This window comes from Trachypithecus francoisi, unplaced genomic scaffold, assembly GCF_009764315.1.
Source record: "Trachypithecus francoisi isolate TF-2019V2 unplaced genomic scaffold, Tfra_2.0 Lachesis_group12, whole genome shotgun sequence".
Lineage (NCBI taxonomy): Eukaryota > Metazoa > Chordata > Mammalia > Primates > Cercopithecidae > Trachypithecus > Trachypithecus francoisi.
Genome location: NW_022681457.1, coordinates 2,730,622 through 2,754,497, shown reverse-complemented (window position 1 = coordinate 2,754,497; position 23,876 = coordinate 2,730,622). Strand labels below are relative to the sequence as shown.

Genomic DNA, 23,876 nt, shown 5'->3' with positions numbered 1-23,876 from the left:
CCCTCAGATCTCTGGCCTGTAGACTCACATGGCAGCCAGAAGGATCTGCTGAAGCACAAACTGGCACTGCCCCTGCTGGGGGCCAAGGTGGGAGGATCACTTGAGCTCAGGAGTTTGAAACCAGCCTGGGCAACACAGTGAGACCTCTTTGCTACTAAAATTCAAAAAAACATTAACGGAGGCCAGGCATGGTGGCTCACACCTGTAATCCCAGCACTTTGGGAGGCTGAGGCAGGCAGATCACTTGAGGTCAGGAGTTCAAGACCAGCCTGGCCAACATGGCGAAACCCTGTCTCTACTCAACATAAACATACAAAAGATTAGCCGGACGTGGTGGTGTGCACCTGTAGTCCCAGCTACTCGGGAGGCTGAGGCAGGAGAATCACTTGAACCCGGGAGGCGGAGGTTGCAATGAGCCACAATCACGCCACTGCACTCCAGCCTGGGCGACAGAGTGAGACTCTGTCTGAAAAAAAAAAAAAAATTAACAGAGTATAGTGACACACACCTATAGTTGCTACTTGGGGGACTAAGGAGAGGGGATCACTTGAGCCCAAGAAGTCAAGGTTGCAGTGAGCCCCAATTGTGCCACTGCACTCCAGCCTGGACAACAGAGCAAGACTCTGTTTCAAAAAAAAAAAAAATTGTTTTGGAACATAGACTCACACGCTCCATTTATGGCTGCTTTCATGCTGCAACAGTGGGGCTGAGTAGCTGTGACAGACAGACAGCCCATGGTCCATAGCGCTGACACTATCTACTCTGATCCTTTCTAGAAAGTTTGCCGACCTCTGGTTTAGAGCATGGGCTCCGGGGCCAAACTACCTGGGTTCGCAGCCTGGCTCTGCCACTAGGTGGCTACGACTTTGCACAAGTGCAGCCCCCGAGCCCTGCGTCTGTGGAGTTACACAAGTCCTGTGTGCAGCCACCCCTGACTCATGCAGACCCCTCGCCTGCCCCACTTGGGCTTCCTGTGATACCTTGTCCTGGTCGGCCACAGACAGGGCGCTGTGCAGGGGCAGCACCACCCAGCGCTGGGTGTGGCTGGCATAGGTCTGGGCGGCCTCCAGCACGGTGCTGATCTCTGCCATGCCGCTGAGGAAGACGAGGAGGTCACCCCGCTCCTCAGGCGGGTACTTGTGGTCAATGGACTCCAGTACCCTCAGGAAAGGCCGTGGGTCCAGCTTCTCTGACTTGGACGTGGTCGGCTCTGCCTCCTGTGGCTGGTACACGACCTGAGAGGAGACAGCCCCAGGTAGAAGCACACCCTGTCCCTCCAGCTCAGAGCCATGGGCTGGGGAGGCTGCAGGCTGATGGGGGAGACCTGGTTGACGGAGAAGACACAGTGCAACAGGTACAGGCTGGTGGGCAACTCTGTTCCATGTGGTCGTTCAGGGATCCAGGTTCCTCCTTTCTCATTAGTCTACCATCTCACTGGCAGGATTTCTCAAAGTCAGCAAGATTGACATTGCAGTCTGGACAATTCCTTGTTGTGGGGGCTGTCCTGTGCATTGTAGGATATTTAGCAGCATCCCTGGCCCCTACCCACTAGATGCTAGTAGTCTTCTCTGGTTGTGACTATTAAAAATGTCTCCAGATATTGCCACATGTTCGCTGGGGGGCAAAACCACCCCTAATTGAGAAACAGGTGACAGACAGCACACTGCAGTTAGATAATTTCTGAAGGATGTAATAAAAAGACAAAGTAACAAAGCACCTGCAAGGCTTGTGGGGTGCTGGTAATGTCTGACTTTTCTAAACCTGGGTGCTAGCTACGTAGATGTATTTAACTGGTGAAAACTAATTGAGCTATATATTTACAATGCATGCATTCTCTTGTGTTTAGAGTAGCTTCAACAAGAAAAAAATTCTAGGTGATGGAACCAGGATGAAAACCCTAGAAATCAGGTTGGTTGGATGACCAGGAGAGGACCTGAGCCTGAGCCAGGTTGGCTGGCTGATTTCCAGGCATAGTTGGCTCACACCTGTAATCCTAGCTCTTTGGGAAGCCAAGACAGGAGGATTGCTTGATCTCAGGGATGCGCGACCAGGCAGACAACATAGCAACACCTCGTCTCTACTAAAAAAAAAAAACAAAAACCCTAGAAAACATTTCTCAGGAAGCAGCCTCTTTCTTTCTTTCTTTTTTTTTTGAGACAGGGTCTTGCTCTGTCACCCAAGTTGGAGTACAGTGGCATGATCTTGGCTCACTGCAGCCTCCACCTCCCAGGTTCAAGCAATTCTCCCACCTCAGCCTCCTGAGTAGCTGGGATAAACAGGGGTGCACCACCACTGGAGCTAATTTTTGCATTTTTAGTAGAGACAAGGTTTTACCATGTTGGCCTGGCTGGTCTCAAACTCCTGACCTCAGGTGATCCACCTGCCTCGGCTCCCAAAGAGCTGGGATTATAGGCATGAGCCACCACACCCAGCTGGCACTCTCTCTCTTTCTTTTCTTTCTTTCTTTTTTTTTTTTCACACGGGTCTTGCTCTCTTCCCAGGGTGGAGTGCAGTGGCATGATCTCAGCTCACTGCAACCTCCGCCTCCAGGCTCAAGCAATTCTCCTGCCTCAGCCTCCCAAGTAGCTAGGATTATAGGCACACGCCACCGTGCCCAACTAATTTTTGTATTTTTAGTAGAGATAGGATTTCACTATGTTGGCCACGATGGTCTCGAGCTCCTGACCTCATGATCTTTCTGTCTCAGCCTCTCAAAGTGCTGGGATTACAGGCACGAACCACCGTGCCCGGCCCATTCTTTCTTTTTTTATGGCTGCTTAGAAGGCAAATTGATGGGCATTTGGAACCAGAAATCACAAGAGACAATGAAGTTCTTCCTGTAAGTCTTGACTACACAGACAAGGATAATTCACTAAGACAGTGTTTCTCAATTAGGGGTGGTTTTGCACCCCAGGGAACATGTGGCAATATCTGGAGACATTTTTAATAGTCACAACCAGAGAAGACTACTAGCATCTAGTGGGTAGGGGCCAGGGATGCTGCTAAATATCCTATGATGCACAGGACAGCCCCCACAACAAGGAATTATCCTTGACTGAAATGTCAATCTTGCTGACTTTGAGAAATCCTGCCCAGTGAGATGGCAGGCTAATGAGAAAGGAGGAGCCTGGATCCCTGAATGACCACATGGAACAGGGTTGCCCACCAGTCTGGATCAGTCGCACTGTTATCTAAGAGAAATAAATTTCTCTTACTTGAGACTTTACATTTTTTTTTTTCTTTTTTTTTTTTGAGACAGAGTCTTGTGTTGTCATCCAGGCTGGAGTGCAGTGGTGCGATCTCGGCTCACTGCAAGCTCTGCCCCCTGGGTTCAAGCGATTCTCCTGCCTCAGCCTCCCAAGTAGCTGGGATTACAGGTGCGCGCCACCATGCCTGGCTAATTTTGTTTTCGTATTTTTTTTTTTTTTTTGAGACGGAGTCTTGCTCTGTCGCCCAGGCTGGAGTGCAGTGGTGCAATCTCGGCTCACTGCAAGCTCCGCCTCCTGGGTTTACGCCATTTTCCTGCCTCAGCCTGCCGTGTAGCTGGAACTACAGGCGCCCACCACCTCGCCCGGCTAGTTTTTTGTATTTTTTTAGTAGAGATGGGGTTTCACCGTGTTAGCCAGGATGGGCTCGATCTCCTGACCTCGTGATCCACCGGTCTCAGCCTCCCAAAGTACTGGGATTACAGGCTTGAGCCACTGCGCCCGGCCTGTTTTTGTATTTTTAGTAGAGATGGGGTTTCACGGTGTTAGCCAGGATGGTCTTGATCTCCTCACCTCATGATCCGCCCGCCTTGGCCTCCCAAAGTGCTGAGATTACAGGCATGAGCCACTGCGCCCAGCCATTTTTGGGTCTTCTAATAGCTTTTACTCTAACAAGCACTTAGCACTCTAACCAGGTCATTATCAATGCTCAGAAAATGGTAGCTTTAAAAAAAGAGAACATCTTTAAATAAAAGAGATGGGAGATACAGCCGCAGAGAGAAGAGGCATGTCCAGGTTTGGACAGAGACCAGGTTGGAGGTGTGGGGATGTAGGAGGAGGGGGAAGTACTCACTGTGATGGGGAACAGCCTCCCGGGCACCTGTACCACGGGGGCATTGCTGAAATAGCTGGAGAAGAGCGAGATGTTGATGGTGGCCGACATGAGGATGACCTTGAGGTCAGGCCGCTTGGGCAACAGGCGCCGGAGGACACCCAGGAGGAAATCGTTGTGGAGATGCCGCTCGTGGACTTCATCCACAATCAGGACCTCGTACTGGGGCAGGCTGGGCTCCCGCTGGATTTGTCGCAGAAGCAGGCCCACCGTCAGGAACACAATCTTGGTTGCCGCCGAACGCGTGCTCTCAAAGCGGATCTGGTAGCCGACCTAAGGTGGGATGAAGAAAGGTGTGGTCAGGAGAGGACCCTGAGCCTGGGTATCAGCGCCTGGCCCTGCCCAAATTGAAAATCTAAGCAGGCCAGGTGCAGTGGCTCACGCCTGTAATCTCAGCACTTTGGGAGGCCGAGGCGGGCGGATCACCTGAGGTCAGGAGTTCGAGATCAGCCTGACTATCATGGAGAAACCCTATCTCTACTAAAAGTACAAACAAAATTAGCCGGGCGTGGTGCCACGTGCCTGTAGTCCCAGCTACTTGGGAGGCTGAGGCAGGAGAATCGCTTGAACCTGGGAGGCGGAGGTTGCAGTGAGCCAAGATCATACCATTGCACTCCAGCCTTGGGCAACAAGAGTGAAACTGCGTCTCAAAAAAAAAAAAAGAAAGAAAAAAGAAAATCTAAGCAAATGCCATGCCTAGCCATCAGACTCTGGAGTCCAACAGCTTGGGTTGGAATCCTACCTCTACCACTTAGTGCCACAGACCTTGGGCAGGCAATGCTATCCCTTATCGTTTTCCTCCTAGATGCTGTGAGAATGCCATGTGACAATGCACAGGAAGTATCTAGCACCATACCTCATGTATATATAATGTTTACTATAATACCAATAACCTTTTCTTGAGTCCCTACTATGTGCCAGGACATTATATGCCACTCTAAGTGCTTCATGTATATCAACCCATTTCATCCTTATGACCACCATGACACAGAAGGACTATTATTGGCCTTCCAAGATGGCAGTTTGCATTGCGATGATTGCCAAGAATTACCTTTGCAGCTGGGCGCAGTGGCTCATGCGTGTGATCCCAACGCTTTGGGAGACCGAGGTGGGTGGATCACCTGAGGTCAGTAATTAGAGACCAGCCTGACCAACATGGTGAAACCCCGTCTCTACTAAAATTACAAAAATTAGCTGGGTAGGGTGGTGGGTGCCTGTAATCCCAGCTACTCAGGAGATTGAGGCAGAATTGCTCGAACCCGGGAGGAGGAGGTTGCAGTGAGCTAAGATCGCTCCACTGCACTCCAGCCTGGGCGACAGAGCGAGACTCTGTCTCAAAAAAAAAGCGACGAGCCTTTAGGACATTTCCCATTGTTTTGCCATTAAAGTGCTACACTGGTAATGCTAGCTCCTTTGTCATATAGACCACGGACAAGCCAATCTGTGGATAAAGTTCTAGAAGAATCATTACTGGGTCCAGGGGTAAGTGCTTCATTTATTTTTTTTGAGATGGAGTCTCGCTCTGTTGCCCAGGCTGGAGTGCAGTGGCGCGATCTCAGCTCACTGCAAGCTCCACCTCCGGGTTTAGGTCATTCTCCTGCCTCAGCCTCCCGAGTAGCTGGGACTACAGGCACCCGCCACCATGCCTGGCTAACTTTTTTGTATTTTTTAGTAGAGACAGGGTTTCCCCGTGTTAGCCAGGACGGTCTTGATCTCCTGACCTCATGATCTGCCCGCCTCGGCCTCCCAAAGTGCTGGGATTACAGGCGTGAGCCAACACGCCCGGCCAAGTGCTTCATTTTTATTGATACTGCCACATGGACAAGCAACCTATTCCCCCAAGGTCGCCCTGAAAAAATCGGAAACCTGGTGCGTCCCACTCACCTGTGAGCCATACTGACTGAGGCTCTCAAAGCCGACACGCTTGGCCAGTGAGATGCAGGCGATCCGCCGGGGCTGGGTACACGCCACGTGACTGAAGCCAGCAGTCAGCAGGTACTGGGGCACCTGAGTGGACTTGCCACAGCCGGTGTCACCGGCCACTATCACCACCTGGTGCTCCTTCAGTGTCTGCAGGATGCGGTTCCCATACTGGGCGATGGGGAGGGCTGCCCGCTCACGCTGCAGCTTGGCCAGACGCCCAAATGCCTGCTTCTGGCCAAAGTCCAGATAGTGCAACAGGGCCCGGCGGAACTCAGACACTCTCTCAGCAGGCAAGTGCCTGCCCAGCCCCCCAGAGCCCCGTGTGTCAGGGCCAAGAACAGAGAGGTTGATGCGGTAACGTGGGTCATAAGTGCGAGGTAGGTCGGCCAGCGCTGGGATGCTGTGCTTGGGCTGTCCAGGGTCTTTCTCCTCCTTCCTGGAGGTCTTGAGATTCTGGAATCTCTGCAGGCGCTCAAAGAAGGTCCAAAACTTCTGACATTCCTCAGAACCCTGACGGATGTAATCCTCCTCACGGAAGAAGGCATCTTCCAAGAGGCGACGTGTCTCTGGACAATTCCAGTCCCACTTCTCCAAGGCCTCTTCCTCGCTGGGAGCCCAGTGGTGGTCTTGGCGATCCCTGCCCTCTCTTGTTCTAGGAGGAGGCATGTTATTAACCCACAATGGGGGTCTCAGTTCTGATCACCCAAAACAAATATTCTCATCCATTCCCAACCTGCAACAATGTAAGAGGCCAGTGCCTGCAACAGAGAACCACTTTATCTTCAAAGAGCTAATTTTTCCTCCTAGTCACGGCACAGGACCACCACAGATGATAAAGTGGTCAGGGGACTGCTTGAGCTGATGACACAAAGGGTACCTCATGATACCTGCAGTGATCTCTGGGATGGACACAAGTTCATTCTGGGTTTTCAGGCCCTGGATTCTTAGGAGAGAGAACAGAAGACATTCATTCACTTTTGGGAACAGTGCCTTCTTCTTTTTTTTTTTTTTTTTTGAGGCAGGGTCTCACTCTGTTTCCCAGGCTGGAGTGCAGTGCCACAATCATGGCTCACCGCAGCCTCGACCTCCTGGACTCAAGTCATCCTCCTGCCTCAGCCTCTCGAATAGCTGGGACTACAGGCACACACCACCACACCCAGCTAATTTTTTACTGTTTGTAGAGATGAGGTCTCACCATGTCGCCCAGGTTGATATCAAACTTCTGGGCTCAAGCAATTCCCCCACCTCAGCCTCCCAAAGTGTTGGGATTACTGGTGTGAGCCACCATGCCCAGCCCATTTTTAGAAACATTTCTAACAGCCTGTTTCTCAAGCACTGAACTAGGAAAAGGAGGTAATGAATATGACCACCAGAGTCCTCACAGATGGCCATGATCACATCATCTCTCATGTGACACACACGTCATCAGACTGTGACAATCCAGTGATGGGGACTGTGATAACAGAACCCTAGGGGGCTGTGGGACACTAAAGGAGGTTCCTCCTCCTTCCCATGCTTGGGAATCGTGGAAGGATCCTGGGAGGAGGGGCTGTTTGACCTGACACCTAAAGGAAAGATGTAGGTCACATGGCCAACCAACAGCAGAATCTTGTCTCAAAAGGCAGTAACAGGAGAGGGGTGTGATGTAATGAAAAGAATAAGGCAAGGGTTCTTCACCTGGGGTCCAGTGAGATTCAGAACATTGAGATAAAAGGCAAAATTTTGCAAGTGTTATATATTATTTTTGCCTGCCTGGCACAACCCCTTACTTCTTTTCTAAGGATAGTATCCATCCTCCTTTGGAGAACAGCCCTTCCTCGATTCTACATGGTTCAAGGGCCTTTAAGTCAAAGAACCCCTATTGGGTAGGCAAGTGACAAAGACCTGTCCAATCATGGTACTCTACTGCCCCTCTAACCAATGATTGGTCTAAGAAGTGGACACATGATCCAAGAAGGGCCAATCAGGACCCTTTTGTGGAATTTACACACGGTTGCTAGGACAGAAAAGCTCTCATTTTATCCATTATAATCAGGCAAGTTTGATATAAGCCTGGAGCTGTTTGTAGTAGCTCTGAAACATGACAGAGTCTTTCCTAAAATCTATCCTAGAGAAATAACTAGATACAGGCACAAGGCTATCACTGTGCATCACAGGGAGAGGGTGAAAGAGGGAGAGGAAGAGAAGCTTCGCAACATCATTTAGGTCTTGAAACTTAGTTCCCTTCAACCCCCCACTTCTCAGCTTACACAAGAAAATGCCTTTTTGCTTGCAGTTGGAGTCTTTTGCTTTTGTTTTGAGATGGAGTCTCGCTCTGTCACCCAGGCTGGAGTGCAGTGGTGTGAACTTGGCTCACTGCAACCTCCACCTCCCGGGTTCAAGCAGTTCTTGTGCCCCAGCCTCCTAAGTAGCTGGGATTACAGGTGTGCACCACCACGCTGACTAATTTTTGTATTTAGTGCAGACGGCATTTCACAATGTTGGCCAGGCTGGTACTGGACTCCTGACCTCAAGTGATCTGCTCATCTTGGCCTCCCAAAGTGCTGGGATTATAGGCGTGAGCCACCACACCTGGCCTAAAGTTGGGTTTTTGGTTCTCAGCTGAAAATATCTTAATAAAGAGCACACCCTCATATGCGCAATTTTCTGGAAGTTAGTCACTCAGATTCTTAGAGGGGTTCATGACTCTAAAAGGGTTCAGAGCCTTCGTTGGTAAAGGAGTTAGAGTCAGGCAGATCTGGGTTTGAATCTCAACTTCATCATGTATTAAATGTGTGCCCCTGGGCAAATTTCTTTTTTTACACGGAGTCTCACTGTCGCCCAGACCGGAGTGCAGTGGCGTGTATCAGCTCACTGCAACCTCTGCCTCCCAGGTTCAAGTCATTCTCTTGCCTCAGCCTCCCAAGTAGCTGGGATTACAGGCGTGTGCCACCATGCCCAGCTAATTTTTTGTATTTAGTAAAGACAGGGTTTCACCATCTTGGCCAGGCTGGTCTCAAACTCCTGACCTCAAGTGATTCACCCACCTTAGCCTCCCAAAGTGCTGGGATTATAGGCGTGAGCCACCGTGCCCAGCTCCCTGGGCAAATTAACCTGAACTAACTTCAGGCAGTTTTCATCATGTATAAAACAGAGATAATATCTGTCTCAAAACTTTACAACATTTAACCATCAATCTTGGTAGAGAGAAGCTAAGTAGTTAAATAGTAACTAGAAACAAAACAGAAAACAAGCAGAAAACAGCAAGAGGAAGTGGGGCAAAATCTGGAAACAAAATTAGACTCAAAAGGCCACAGTGCCCTATCATACTGGTGCTAACAATGCTTCCACCTACTCTTGTGTTTTCCTGTTCTAGGAGGGAAGCAAGCTGAGGGCCTGGAGTGTTACTGTGACTCTGGGCCAGTGATTCTTAGAAAATGACAGCGATCCGGGCGGACACGGTGGCTCACGCCTGTAATCCCAGCACGCTGGGAGGCCGAGGCGGGCGGATCATGAGGTCAGGAGATCCGGACCATCCCGGCTAACATGGTGAAACCCCGTCTCTACTAAAAATACAAAAAAATTAGCCGGGCGTGGTGGCGGGCGCCTGTAGTCCCAGCTACTCGGGAGGCTGAGGCAGGAGAATGGCGGGAACCCGGGAGGCGGAGCTTGCAGTGAGCCGAGATCCGGCCACTGCATTCCAGCCTGGGTGACAGAGCGAGACTCCGTCTCAAAAAACAAAAAAATGAAAAGAATATGAGAGTGTTCCTCTGAGGCTACAAACTGCCTATGCATGCTGAGCCCCGCTGGCAGCATCCCGTGCCTCTCAAGGTGTCTATCTTTTTCAGCTTCTAGGTTGTCTGCATCTTCTAGTTTCTGTATAACTGTGTCTCTGACCATCTTTTGGTCTCTTGGCCTATTTGCCCTGGGCTCATGGCCTTCAGTGGGTTTGTTTCCCCCTCTGTCCCCTCCATCTCTCTCCACTCCATCTTCAGGCCTCTGTCTCTTTTTCAGTCTGTCTTGTTCATCACCCTCATCTCTCTTCCCTGTCCTATTCTGGTCTCATGTCTCTTCATTTATCTGAGTCATTTTGTAGTCTGATTTTCTCTGTAATCCAGCTCTTCCTTTCTCCATCTCTCTTCAGTTCTCCATTTGACTTTCTCTATCTTTCTCATTTAAAAAAAAGCTTTTTCAGGCCGGGCACTGTGGCTCACGCCTGTAATCCCGGCACTTTGGGAGGCCGAGGCAGGCAGATCACCTGAGGTCGGGAGTGCGAGATCAGCCTGACCAACATGGAAAAACCCCATCTCTACTAAAAATACAAGATTAGCCGGGCATGGTGGCACATGCCTGTAATCCCAGCTATTTGGGAGGCTGAGGCAGGAGACTTGCTTGAACCTAGGAGGCGGGAGTCGCAGTGAGCTAAGATCACGCCATTGCACTCCAGCCTGGGCAACAAGAGCGAAACTCCAAACTCCGTCTCAAAAAAATAAAAATGTTTCATTTTTGTTTTTTTGAAACAGGGTTTCACTCTGTCACCCAGCCTGGAATGCAGTGGCACAACCACAGCGTACTGCAGCCTCGACCTCCCAAGCTCAAGCGATCCTCTCACCGCAGCCTCCCAAAGTGCTGGGGTGACAGGCATGAGTTACCGTGCCCTCTTTCTCATGTTCTGTTTTAATCTTTTTTCCTCCCTTGTGTCCTTCCAGTGTTCACTCTCCATCACCTTCTCTCTCCATTTCCCCATCTAATACTTTATCTCCCAATATCAGAAGCTTTAATAATAGCTCATGCTTACTTACTGCTTACTCACATTAACACACAGACCTATTCCTATCTGTGTGATTTATTCCTATCCCACACCTATGTACATACACACATACTTTTCTCACAACTATAAGGCACTATGATCATCCCCTATTTTACTGAGCAATAGAGAGGCTAAGTGAGTAGCCAAGTGTCAGATGAGGAACTCAAATCTAGGGGTTTGGGCTCCACTCCCTCACTTTTCCATTTCTCAGCATCATTCTCCATTACCTCCAGTTTTTGTGGGGTTCTCCCTACTTCACTGTCTCCACCCTTCCATATCTCTCGGTGTCCCACATGATTCAGTGTATCGTTTCTCCATCTAAATCCCATTTTTTCTGTTTCTAGCATCCACGATCAGTTTCCGACTTTCCCCTCCACTCCCCAAGTTTAAGGGCGACCACGCCTCTCGGCCTCGTGGTCCTGAAAGAAATCAGGCACATTCCTCAGTCCTGGGCCCAGTACAAACAACATATATCTCTCAATTTCCTGGGCCCAGTACAAACAACATATATCTCTCAATTTCCTGGGCCCAGTACAAACACCATGTATCTCCCATATCTCTCAACTTCCTGAGCCCAGTACAAACACGTCCCACCATATATCTCAACTTTAGAAAAACACCACCTGGAAAAATCCCTGATAACGACACAGCTGTTTGTAGTTTTACTGAAAGCACGGGAACCAATAGATCACCGCTAAATGTATAACTTAATATGTTAACCAATTGAAATGCTGTAACCTAAAGAATTCCCTTGTTCCTCTGTAACCTTACAAGTCCCATTTACATCGGGCTATAAAAAGCGAGTGCACGCATTGTTCGGGGCCCTCTTGTATGTTGTGGAACGGAGGGACCAAGTTCGAACTTGCAGTAAAGATCCTTGCCGCTTGGCTTTGACTCTGGACTCTGGTGGTCTTCTTCGGGGAATAAATGGTCTGGACATAACATCTGGGGGCTCGTCCGGGATTCCCCAAGCCCACCAGACCCCTGGTCAACGGATCTCCCAGGATCGATCTGCTGATAGATGAGCCGGCTCGTCTCTGTTTGTCTGTCTGCGTCTGTTCTGAACCTGTATCTGAGACTCGCGAGGTCTGTAACTGAAGCTGAAAGCTGACATAGTCCTGGCGGACGTGCTATAGGACGGCCAGCGGAGACCAGTGGGAGACGTCCCCTGGCTCTCATCTGATTCTTGTCTGAATTTATTCTGACCCAGATTTCTGGAGCGCGCCTGCGACTGACATAACTTGTTGTTGATATTCAGCAACTTACTTTCCTTTGCAGGACCTGTTCCAGCAACTCACTTTCCTTTGCAGGACCTGTTCCAGCAATTCACTTTCCTTTGCAGGACCTGTTCCAGCAACTCACTTTTCCTTGCAGGACCCGTTCCAGACGCCACTCCAGGTGCTACTGTTCAAGATGGGTAATACCCAGAGCACTCCCCTATCTCTCCTTACAAGTAATTTCAAGGATGTTAGAGCGAGGGGCCATGATCATAGTATGGAAATCAGGAAGGAAAAGCTAATTACTCTATGCCGCTCCTAATGGCCAGCCTTTGATGTAGGGTGGCCACCCGAGGGGACATTCCGCCTTCCTGTCATCAATAGAGTCAAGTCCAAGGTTTTCCTACCAGGGCATGCTGGCCACCCGGATCATATCCCATATATCCTCATATGGCAGGACCTAGCTGAGAACCCGCCCCCTTGGCTGTCCCCTTTCCAATTAGCCTCTGAACCCTGTAAGGCACTGGTTGCTCGGCCGCTAAAATCCAAGCAACCGACTGCCCCCCCCATCCTGTTCTACCTGATAGCGGGGACCCACTGTCCACAGCACCCCCTCCATACCCCTCTGGGCCCCAGGCCCCAGCCCCCCGGGCTGGGCCGCGGGAGGGAGCAGGCGGACGGGAGGCGGCAGGCGCACCCGGACCTGCTGAAAGTGAAAGTAACTCTGAAGGGCCGGCGGGGCGGACGCGAGGGCGCACTTTGCGGGCTAGCCCCCCCACCAGCCGCCTGACTCCACAGTGGCTCTACCCCTTCGGGAAATAGGACCCCCAGATGACACAGGAATCCCCAGGCTCCAGTACTGGCCATTCTCCACCAGTGATCTGTATAACTGGAAGACTCAGAGCGCCCGGTTTTCAGACAACCCCAAAGATTTAATGGCCTTACTGGATAGTGTCATGTTCACCCACCAGCCCACTTGGGATGATTGTCAGCAGCTCCTCCGAATCTTGTTCACAACGGAGGAGCGAGAGAGAATCTAGGTAGAAGCTAGAAAGCTGGTCCCGGGGGACGACGGCCAACCGACTGCCAACCCTGACCTCATAAATGCGACTTTTCCTCTGACCAGGCCGGCGTGGGATTACAACACGGCAGAAGGTAGGGGACAGCTACGCCTTTATCGCCAGACTCTAATGGAGGGTCTCCGGGCAGCCGCTCGCAAGCCCACTAATTTGGCTAAGGTATACTCTGTTTTGCAGGGAAAGACAGAAAGCCCAACTAACTACTTAGAAAGATTAATGGAAGCCTTTAGACAGTACACCCCCATAGACCCAGAGGCTCCAGGAAGTCAGGCAGCTATTGTAATGTCTTTTGTAAATCAGGCAGCCCCAGACATTAGAAAAAAACTCCAGAAATTAGAAGACTTGGAGGGAAAACAGATTCAGGACCTCCTACAGATAGCCCAGCGGGTTTACAATAATAGAGATACTCCAGAGGAAAAAATGAACAAGGTCCTGGCAGCAATTGTACAAAAAGAGCATCTACAGCCAGAGAACACCCAACCTAAGCGGTCCCCCAGACATGATAACCTGAGCAAAGACCAATGTGCCTACTGTAAAAAAGCTGGCCACTGGGTAAGAGACTGCCCCAAAAAGAAACAACAAGGACGGGGACCCCCTAGGTCTACACCCGTACTAGTCACCCAAGACGAAGACTAGGGAAGACGGGGTTCAGACCCTCTCCCCGAACCTAGGGTAACTTTGCAAGTGGAGGGGACCCCAGTTCAGTTCCTGGTCGATACGGGAGCACAGCACTCAGTCCTAGTTGAAACTAATGGAAAATTATCCTCCAAGTCCTCGTGGGTGCAAGGGGCCACAGGAATTAAGAAATAACCCTGGACAACACAAAGAACAGTAAACCTCGGAGCCAGGAATGTAACCCATTCTTTCCTGGTCATTCCTGAGAGCCCCTGTCCCCTATTAGGGAGAGACCTGCTAACTAAGATGGGAGCACAGATCCATTTCTTCCCTGAGGGGCCCATCGTGACCAATTCCCAAAATCAGCCCGTGCCCGTCCTTACTATAACCCTAGAGGATGAGTATCGGCTCCACCAGGAGCAAGCGGCCCCTGACCAGGACATAGCAACCTGGCTCCAGCAATATCCAGGAGCTTGGGCAGAAACGGGGGGCTTAGGACTAGCAAAACACCGTCCTGCCTTGTTTGTTGAACTCAAGCCTGGGACAGACCCCATTCGGGTACGGCAGTACCCAATGCCCCTAGAGGCCAAAGAAGGAATTAAGCCCCACATCCATCGGCTCCTCGACCAAGGGGTACTTCGGCCCTGTCACTCACCCTGGAATACTCCCTTGTTGCTGGTACAGAAACCTAATAGCTGGGAGTACAGACCTGTACAAGACTTAAGAGAAGTCAATAAGAGGATTATGGACATACATCCAACTGTGCCCAACCCGTACACCCTCCTGAGTACTCTAAACCCTAAACACCAATGGTACATTGTTTTAGATTTGAAAGATGCCTTCTTCAGTTTGCCTTTAGCCCCTCAGAGCCAAAAGCTTTTCGCCTTCGAGTGGACTGACCCTGAAAGGGGCATAAGTGGCCAACTGACATGGACCAGGCTGCCGCAGGGATTCAAAAACTCTCCTACCCTGTTCGATGAGGCCCTCCATGAAGACTTGGGTGAGTACCGACGCAAACACCCTGAAATAACTTTACTACAGTATGTTGATGACCTCCTGATTGCAGCCGAGACCCGAGAAGCTTGCCTCCAAGGGACCAAGGGTCTCTTGCAAGCTCTAGGGAATCTAGGCTACCGGGCATCGGCAAAGAAAGCTCGAATCTGTAAACCGGAAGTAACATATCTGGGGTACCTGCTAAAAGGAGGGCAGCGCTGGTTAACAGACGCCCAGAAGCAAACTGTTCTGCAGATCCCCAGGCCACAATCCACCCGACAAGTAAGGGAATTCCTGGGGTCGGCAGGATTTTGTAGACTATGGATACCTGGGTTTGCAGAGCTGGCTAAGCCCTTATATCAGGCAACGCGGGGACAGCAGGCATTTAATTGGACAGAAGAAGCCGAGTCGGCTTTCCAACAGATCAAAACCGCCCTGCTCTCTGCGCCTGCACTGGGACTGCCTGACGTCACTAAGCCCTTCCACTTATACGTGGACGAGAGTAAGGGCGTTGCCAAGGCGGTGCTAACTCAGAACTTAGGCCCCTGGCGGAGGCCAGTTGCATACCTGTCAAAAAAATTAGACCCAGTGGCTGCCGGGTGGCCCCCTTGTCTCCGAATGATTGCAGCCACGGCCCTGATGGTACAAGATGCTGATAAACTTGTCATGGGTCAAGAATTACGGGTCGTTACCCCACATGCCATCGAAGGTGTACTCAAACAGCCAGCTAATCAATGGATGAGTAATGCCCGGCTCACCCACTACCAAGGACTACTACTAAACCCCCTCAGGATAACTTTCCTGCCCCCAACAACCTTAAACCCTGCCTCGCTGCTGCCCAACCCGGACCTGGACGCCCCGCTCCATGATTGCACTGAGATACTAGCTCAGGTGCACGGAGTTCGAGAAGACCTACAGGACCGCCCACTTCCTGACGCTGGCCTCGTTTGGTTCACCGATGGAAGCAGCTTCATACACCAAGGCCAGAGGTATGCTGGAGCGGCAGTAACTTCAGAGACTGAGGTAATCTGGGCAGAGCCCCTGCCCCCGGGGACATCGGCCCAGAAGGCCGAACTGATAGCGCTCACCCAAGCTCTTACCTTAGGGGCAGGGAGGAAACTGACAGTATACACTGACAGCCAGTATGCTTTTGCTACGGCGCATATACATGGGGCCATTTACAGGGAGCGAGGGTTATTAACAGCTGAAGGAAAAGAGATAAAAAACAAGCAAGAGATCCTAGCCCTGTTGACAGCCCTATGGAAACCAGAAAAATTGGCTATTGTACATTGCCCAGGGCATCAGAAACCAACCACTCCAATTGCTCAAGGCAACTTTCTGGCAGACCAAACTGCAAGGAGTGTGGCAAAGGCTCCTAGTCAACTCTTTGCACTCCAGCTTCCTGATCCAGGCCCCCCGGGACCTGCCATATCTCCCTGATTATTCAGAACAAGATCTCCAGTGGATCGACAAAATTCCCCTGAAACAGATCCAGAATGGGTGGTGGACTGATACTAATGACCAAACCATCCTACCAGAAAAATTAGGACAACAAGTGTTAGAACACATCCACCGAACCACCCACCTGGGTGCCCGGCGGATGATGGACCTGATCAGACGCTCCAAGCTCAAAATCAGACATATAGCCGAAACGGCCAGCAGCATCGTGACCAACTGCAGAGTCTGCCAGCTTAACAACGCCTACCCCCAATCCCAGGCTGCAACGGGAACAAGGCTCAGGGGGACCAGGCCCGGCATCTACTGGGAAGTAGATTTTACTGAGATAAAGCCAGGGAAATACGGGTATCGGTACTTACTTGTCTTTGTAGATACTTTTTCAGGGTGGATTGAGGCATTCCCAACCAAAAGGGAGACTGCTCAGGTTGTAGCAAAGAAGATCCTGGAAGATATCCTCCCCAGGTATGGCTTTCCCGTCCAGATAGGGTCAGATAATGGACCGGCCTTCGTCGCTAAGGTAAGTCAGGATTTGGCTTCCATCCTTGGGGCAAATTGGAAACTACATTGCGCTTACAGGCCCCAGAGTTCAGGACAGGTAGAGAGGATGAATCGGACCTTAAAGGAGACCTTAACTAAATTGACTATGGAGACTGGCACTAATTGGGTGGTCCTTCTCCCCTACGCTCTGTTCCGGGCCCGTAATACCCCTTACAGACTGGGCCTTACCCCCTATGAAATCATGTATGGCAGACCCCCACCCCTGGTTCCCAGCCTAAAAGATGATCTGCTCAAATCTGAAACAGAAAATGTCTCTGAACTCTTATTTTCCCTACAAGCTTTGCAGAAAATTCATCAGGAAATCTGGCCCAAGCTGAAGGAACTATATGAGACACCCCATCCGTACCAGCCGGGAGACTGGGTCCTGGTTAAGCGACACCGACAAGAGACCTTAGAACCCAGGTGGAAGGGACCACTCCAGATACTCCTAACCACACCCACCGCCCTAAAGGTAGAAGGCATTGCGTCGTGGATCCACTACACCCACGTCAAACCAGTGGACCCGACCTCTGACCTTCTCGGACCAATCACGACAGCGACTGAAGCTCCGACCACGTGGACTGTGGACAAAGCTAAGAACAACCCCTTAAAACTCACCGTGCGCCGGCAGCATAGCTCACTGCAAACATGCAGCTAGGTAGTCTAACCCTAACGTTAGTCGCCCTAGTGGCCGCTGGGGCAAACACAAAACCAGTTCCTAACCCCTTTGTCTGGAGATTCTGGCTTTATGAAAACCGAACCCACCCTGGGCAACCTCGTAAGCCCAGGAAGCTATTGGCCAGTGCTGATTGCCCCTCCACAGGGTGCAGTGACCCAATTTTGCTAAATTTTACTGGTTATCAGATAGCCAAACCAGTGGTACCAATGATATGTTTTGAGTTTGATCAGACTAAGTACAATTGTAAACACTATTGGTGGCACCAAAACGCAGGCTGCCCCTACAGTTACTATAAAATGCACTCAGTCAGAGGGTGGAATGAGCAATCCGGGTGGAACTTCTACCAGCAGGGTAGAGGCGGCATCTATACTTGGATAGTTAAGGATCCTTGGAACTCCTGCTGGACCACGCCTCAACATGGGGCTGTATACTATTCCTCTTCCTCCACGTGGCCTAGCAGTCACCTCTATCTGTGGCGTGGCCTAGTTCAGGTACGGCCCCTGGTCCATGGGGATATCCAGCGACAGGAAGACAGACTAACACAAGATTTACGTCCTTTCTCCTGGTTAGAATTATTACAAGAAGGATTAGAACCTGCTAACCTTACAGGACTTCACAGCTTGTCTGGCTGCTTTCTGTGTGCCACCCTAGGGCGTCCACCGCTAACCGCTGTCCCTCTGCCATGGGAATCCTTTACCCAAACTAACAACCTTCGGAATCTCTCGAATGCCCCTATTCTTAATGTGCCACTGTACCGGAACCCCAGTCAGGAGAAGTTTCCCTACTGTTTTTCAGGCACTAACTCTAGCCTCTGCAACATCACTGTAACGCCCCCTAATACCAACCTGAGGGCCCCACCGGGCATATTCTTTTGGTGTAATGGAACATTATCTAAAAACCTATCTGGTCCCTCTGTTACTGATCTACTGTGTCTTCCTGTCACATTAGTTCCCCGGTTAACTCTACTAACTGCCGGCGAGTTCCTGGGGTACACCGGTAACTGGACTAGCACTGCTATTCATCCAGCCCCTAGACCGAGACCTGCACAAGCCATATTTCTTCCCCTCATTGCGGGAATCTCCCTCACATCACCCCTCATTGCGGCCTGACTGGTGGGGGGAGCCCTAGGCCACACCCTCATAGAAAGCAACAAGTTGTACCAACAATTTGCCGTTGCTATGGAGGAGTCGGCTGAGTCCCTTGCCTCCCTTCAGCGACAGCTCACATCCCTAGCTCAGGTGACCTTAAAGAACCGGAGGGCCCTAGACCTACTCACTGCTGAAAAAGGTGGTACATGTATGTTCCTAAAAGAAGACTGTTGGCCGGGCACGGTGGCTCAAGCCTGTAATCCCAGCACTTTGGGAGGCCGAGACGGGCGGATCACGAGGTCAGGAGATCGAGACCATCCTGGCTAACACGGTGAAACCCCGTCTCTACTAAAAATACAAAAAACTAGCCGGGCGAGGTGGCAGGCGCCTGTAGTCCCAGCTACTCGGGAGGCTGAGGCAGGAGAATGGCGTAAACCTGGGAGGCGGAGCTTGCAGTGAGCTGAGATCTGGCCACTGCACTCCAGTCCGGGCGACAGAGCGGGACTCCGCCTCAAAAAAAAAAAAAAAAAAAAAAAAAAGAAGACTGTTGTTTCTACATAAATGAATCAGGGCTTGTAGAGAACCGGGTCCAATAGTTACACAAGTTAAGCATAGAAGTAAAGAAACAGCAGCTTGCTTCAGCTGCAGACCAATGGTGGAATTCCTCTATGTTTTCCCTGTTAGCCCCCTTCCTCAGACCCCTGCTAAGTCTACTATTTCTGTTTACCGTAGGACCTTGTGTTGTTAACAGAATTTTGCAGTTTGTCAGAGAGAGGTCTGACACCGTACAGCTCATGGTTCTCAGAGCCCAATACCAACCTGTACACGCTGAAACAGAATCAGACTTATAAGACCCAAGATTGGCTCTAGAGATACCTGAGAAAAGGGGGGAAAGAAAGAAATCAGGCACATTCCTCAGTCCTGGGCCCAGTACAAACAACATATATCTCTCAATTTCCTGGGCCCAGTACAAACAACATATATCTCTCAATTTCCTGGGCCCAGTACAAACACCATGTATCTCCCATATCTCTCAACTTCCTGAGCCCAGTACAAACACGTCCCACCATATATCTCAACTTTAGAAAAACACCACCTGGAAAAATCCCTGATAACGACACAGCTGTTTGTAGTTTTACTGAAAGCACGGGAACCAATAGATCACCGCTAAATGTATAACTTAATATGTTAACCAATTGAAATGCTGTAACCTAAAGAATTCCCTTGTTCCTCTGTAACCTTACAAGTCCCATTTACATCGGGCTATAAAAAGCGAGTGCACGCATTGTTCGGGGCCCTCTGGTATGTTGTGGAAGGGAGGGACCAAGTTCGAACTTGCATTAAAGATCCTTGCCGCTTGGCTTTGACTCTGGACTCTGGTGGTCTTCTTCGGGGAATAAACGGTCTGGGCATAACAGTCCGAGCCTCTGGCTGGAACCTATCGCAACTCTCGCCCACGCTCTCTAGTTTTCAGCTTCCCTCCTCTCCCAACACCCTGGTCTTTCAGTCCCTCAGTTTCTCGAGGCTTCTTTTCGTGCCTCCATTTCTTTCCGTCTCTGGCCTGTGGCCCAGGTTCTCCCAGGGACGCTCAGGTGCCATCTCCGTCCGCGTCTGCCTGCCCTTCGGCTGCCTCCTACATTTCTCCTCATCTCGAGATTTCCCTCGTCCCTGGGCTCGCCTCCCAAATTACCCCCGACCCGCCTAACTCCAGCAGCCACCGCTGCCACCACCCGGAGCACCCGCCCCGCCCCGCCCCTCTCCCCTCACTTACTATGAGCCGCAAACGCCTTAACTTCCGGTCCCAAGAGCCCAAGTCTTGCGCCTGCGCACACCGCCATCTCGGTCTGACCCCGCCCCACCACCACAGAGGAGCCAATCGGAAGCTCTGGGCTGCCCAAGACCCATCCTGCGCCTGTGCACAGCACGCTTCCGCCCCGCCTCGCTTGGGGCGGAGCCTCGAGAGATTGCGCCTCTAGAGGCCAGTAGAGGCGTTGCCCTACAGACTTGTAGGCACCTCCTCCCCGACCCCTCCCTCTCCTCCCCAGGCATAGCCACGTGCACCCCAGCTCTGCTACCCCGAGGTTTTAACCCAAACCCCGGGGCCCAGGCTTTTTTTTTTTTTTTTTTTTGAGACGGAGTCTCGCTGTGCCTCCCAGGCTAGAGTGCAGTGGCCTGATCTCAGCTCACTGCAACCTCCGCCTCCCAAGTTCAAAGCATTCTCCTGCCTCAGCCTCCCGAGTAGCTGGGATTACAGGGGCACACCACTACAACCGGCTGATTTTTGTATTTTTAATAGAGACAAGGTTTCACCATTTGGGCTAGGCTGGTCTCCAACTCCTGACCTCAAGTGATCCTCCCGCCTTGGCCTCCCAGAGCACTGGGATTACAAATGTGAGGCGTCACACTCAGCCTTACCTCTCTTCTTTCTACAACCCCATTTTCTGTTACCTTTCCCTGCAATAAACTCAATCACACACATGCAGGAAGGCCCCCACATATAGAAACTATCTCATTAGCCAGGAATGCACCCTCTCTTTTATTAAGTGAAAGAAGAAACTGGGCTGGGCACGGTGGCTCACGCCTGTAATCCCAACACTTTGAGAGGCCGGGGCGAGTGGATCACCTGAGGTCAGGAGTTCCAGACCAGCCTGGGCAACATGGCCAACCCCTGTCTCTACAAAAAAATACAACAATTAGTCGGATATGGCAGTGTGTGCCTGTAGTCCGAGCTACTCAAGAGGCTGAGGTGGGAGGATCGATTGAACCCAGGAGGTTGAGAGACTGAGGCTGCAGTGAGCCATGATGGTACCACTGCACTCCAACCTGGGTGACAGAGCCAGACTGTCTCAAAAAAAGAAAAAAATTTTATGTCTTAAAAAAAAGGAGGACTCTAAAGTTTTTGGCCTGAGCATTTGGAAATACGAAGTCACTGTCTACTACCATCAGGAAGACATGGGAGAGAGGCTAGAGAGAAAATCCGAAGTTCTGTTTTCAGCATATTGTTTGAGTTATGCATTGGACATCAACTGGGGATGTCAAGTGGAAAGTTGGATATAATTATCAAGCCTCTGGAAAACAACTTAGAGATAGAGAAGCCAATTCATACATTATTATCAAAAGAAGAAGAATAAATGGACTAAGCATTCTGCTTAAAATTTCCAAACAAGGTCGAGTGTGGTGGCTCACGCCTATAATCCCAGCACTTTGGGAGGTTGAGGCAGGTGGATCACCTGAGGTCAGGAGTTCGAGACCAGCCAAGCCAACATGATGAAACCCCGTCTCTACTAAAAATATAAAAAATTAGCCAGGCATGATGGCGGACACCTGTAATCCCAGCTTCTCGGGAGGCTGAGGCAGGAGAATCGCTTGAACCCAGGAGGCGGAGGTTGCAGTGAGCCAAGATCGCATCATTGCACTCCAGCCTGGGCGACAAGGAGAAACTCTGTCTCAAATAAATAAATAAATAGATAAATAAATAAATAATCCAAACAATAACTATAATTTTTAAAAAAGGAAAACTGGAAGAAATGAACAACAAATGTGAAATCAAGAAGAAAGCCACAGTCTATCAATAACAGGGTTGAATAGCAAGCTTGAGCCTAGTTCTTAGAGAAATTATTAATAACTTGGTTCTTTGAAAACTTAAGGAAATCAATATTTCTATGGTAAAAAAAAAACAGCAGAAATAAACCTTAGAACAAAAAAAGGGGAGTTAAAACAAAACAGATGGCTTTTACTAGTCAAAGGGATTTTATGTAACATTGCACAGACATACATTTGAAAACTCCCATGAAATGTATTCTAGTTCAAAAAAGAAAGGTTAATGATCTACAAAATGACAACATCTCAAAAACTACAAAAGATGTTTTGTAAAAGTTATCAAAGAACGCTCCTAAGTGGCACCTGGTCCCAATGGATTAATGGGAGGATTTTTGCAAACTTTAAGCCCCAAAGTGGAGTTTTAGCTCACGAGGATTCTTGGCTTTGCCCAGAAAAGAATTCAAAGGCGAGCACAGGCAAGGTAGAGGAAAACAGCTTGCTTTCTTTCCTTCTTTCTTTTCTTTTCCCTCCCTCCCTCTCTTCCCTCCTTCCCTCCCTCCCTCCCTCCCTCCCTCCTTCCCTCCTTCCTTCCTTCCTTCCTTCTTTCTTTCTTCCTTTGACGGAGTCTCACTCTGTCACCCAGGCTGGAGAGCAGTGGCGCGATCTTGGCTGGCTCACTGCAAGCTCCACCTCCTGGGTTCACGCCATTCTCCTGCCTCAGCCTCCCAAGTAGCTGGGACTACAGGCACCCACCACTACTCCCGGTTAATTTTTTGTATTTTTTTCTTTTTTTTTTTTAATTTTTTGTATTTTTAGTTGAGACGGTGTTTCACTGTGTTAGCCAGGATGGTCTCGATCTCTTGACCTCGTGATCTGCCCACCTCAGCCTCCCAAATTCCTGGGATTACAGGGGTGAGCCACTGCACCCGGCCTCCTTTTTTTTTTTTTTTTTTTTTTTGAGAAGGAGTCTCACCCTGTCGCCTAGGCTGGAGTACAGTGGTATGATCTCAGCTCACTGCAACCTCCGCCTTACAGGTTCCAGCGATTCTCCTGCCTCAGCCTCCCAAGTGGCTGGGACTATAGGCGCGCACCACGACACCCGGCTAATTTTTGTAATTTTAGTAGGGATGGGGATTCACCATGTTGGCCAGGCTGGTCTCGAACTCCTGACTTCATGGATCTGCCTACCTGGGCCTCCCCAAGTTCTGGGATTATAGGCGTGAGCCACCACGCTGGTCGAAAACAGCTTTATTGAAGCAGCAGTGTTATAGCTCTGTGACTGCTCCTGCACAGCAGGGATACCCCATAGGCCATGTGCTGAGACTAACCGCTCAGGGCAGTTCTGTAGTTACATTTATACATTTTTTTTGTTTGTTTTAGACAAAGTCTTGCTCTGTGGCCCAGGCTGCAATGGCGTGATTTCAGCTCACTGCATCCTCTGCCTCCAGGGTTCAAGAGATTCTCCTGCCTCAGCCTCCCAAGCAGCTGGGATTACAGGCACCCGCCACCACGCCCGGCTAATTTTTGTATTTTCAGTAGAGACGAGGTTTCACCATGTTGGCCAGGCTGGTCTCAAACTCCTGACCTCGGGTGATCCACCTGCCTTGGCCTCCCAAATTGCTGGGATTACAAGCGTGAGCCACCACACCCGGCCTAGACCTATTTTTAATTACATATAGATTAAGGGGCAGATTACACAGAAATATCTAGGGAAGGAGTAATAACTTCTGGTTTGTGGGGTCACTGCCATGGAAAGGGGCAGTAACTCCTGGATGTTGCCATGGCAATGGCAAACTGACATGGCACACTAGTAGGCATGCCATAGAAAGTTGTTTCGGGGCCGGGTGCGGTGGCTCAAGC

The 23,876-nt window shown here is 50.3% G+C and overlaps 1 protein-coding gene across 2 annotated transcripts in view; it reads right to left on the bottom strand.

The window, feature by feature from the left end:
• Positions 1-20,436, bottom strand: part of DHX34 (DExH-box helicase 34) — a 54,654-nt gene extending 34,218 nt beyond the window's left edge. The window contains exons 1-4 of one of the 2 annotated variants that reach the window (XM_033223818.1): positions 20,248-20,436; positions 5,983-6,964; positions 4,060-4,371; positions 981-1,235 (exon numbers count right to left, since the gene is read on the bottom strand). In XM_033223818.1, coding sequence (XP_033079709.1) covers positions 981-1,235; positions 4,060-4,371; positions 5,983-6,687 — 1,272 coding nt within the window. In that variant the 5' untranslated portion in view covers positions 6,688-6,964; positions 20,248-20,436. Of the gene's footprint in view, positions 1-980; positions 1,236-4,059; positions 4,372-5,982; positions 6,965-11,037; positions 11,228-20,247 lie in introns of those variants that run through there. The other variant, XM_033223819.1, reaches the window with a different exon arrangement.
• Between the last annotated feature and the right edge of the window lie 3,440 nt (positions 20,437-23,876).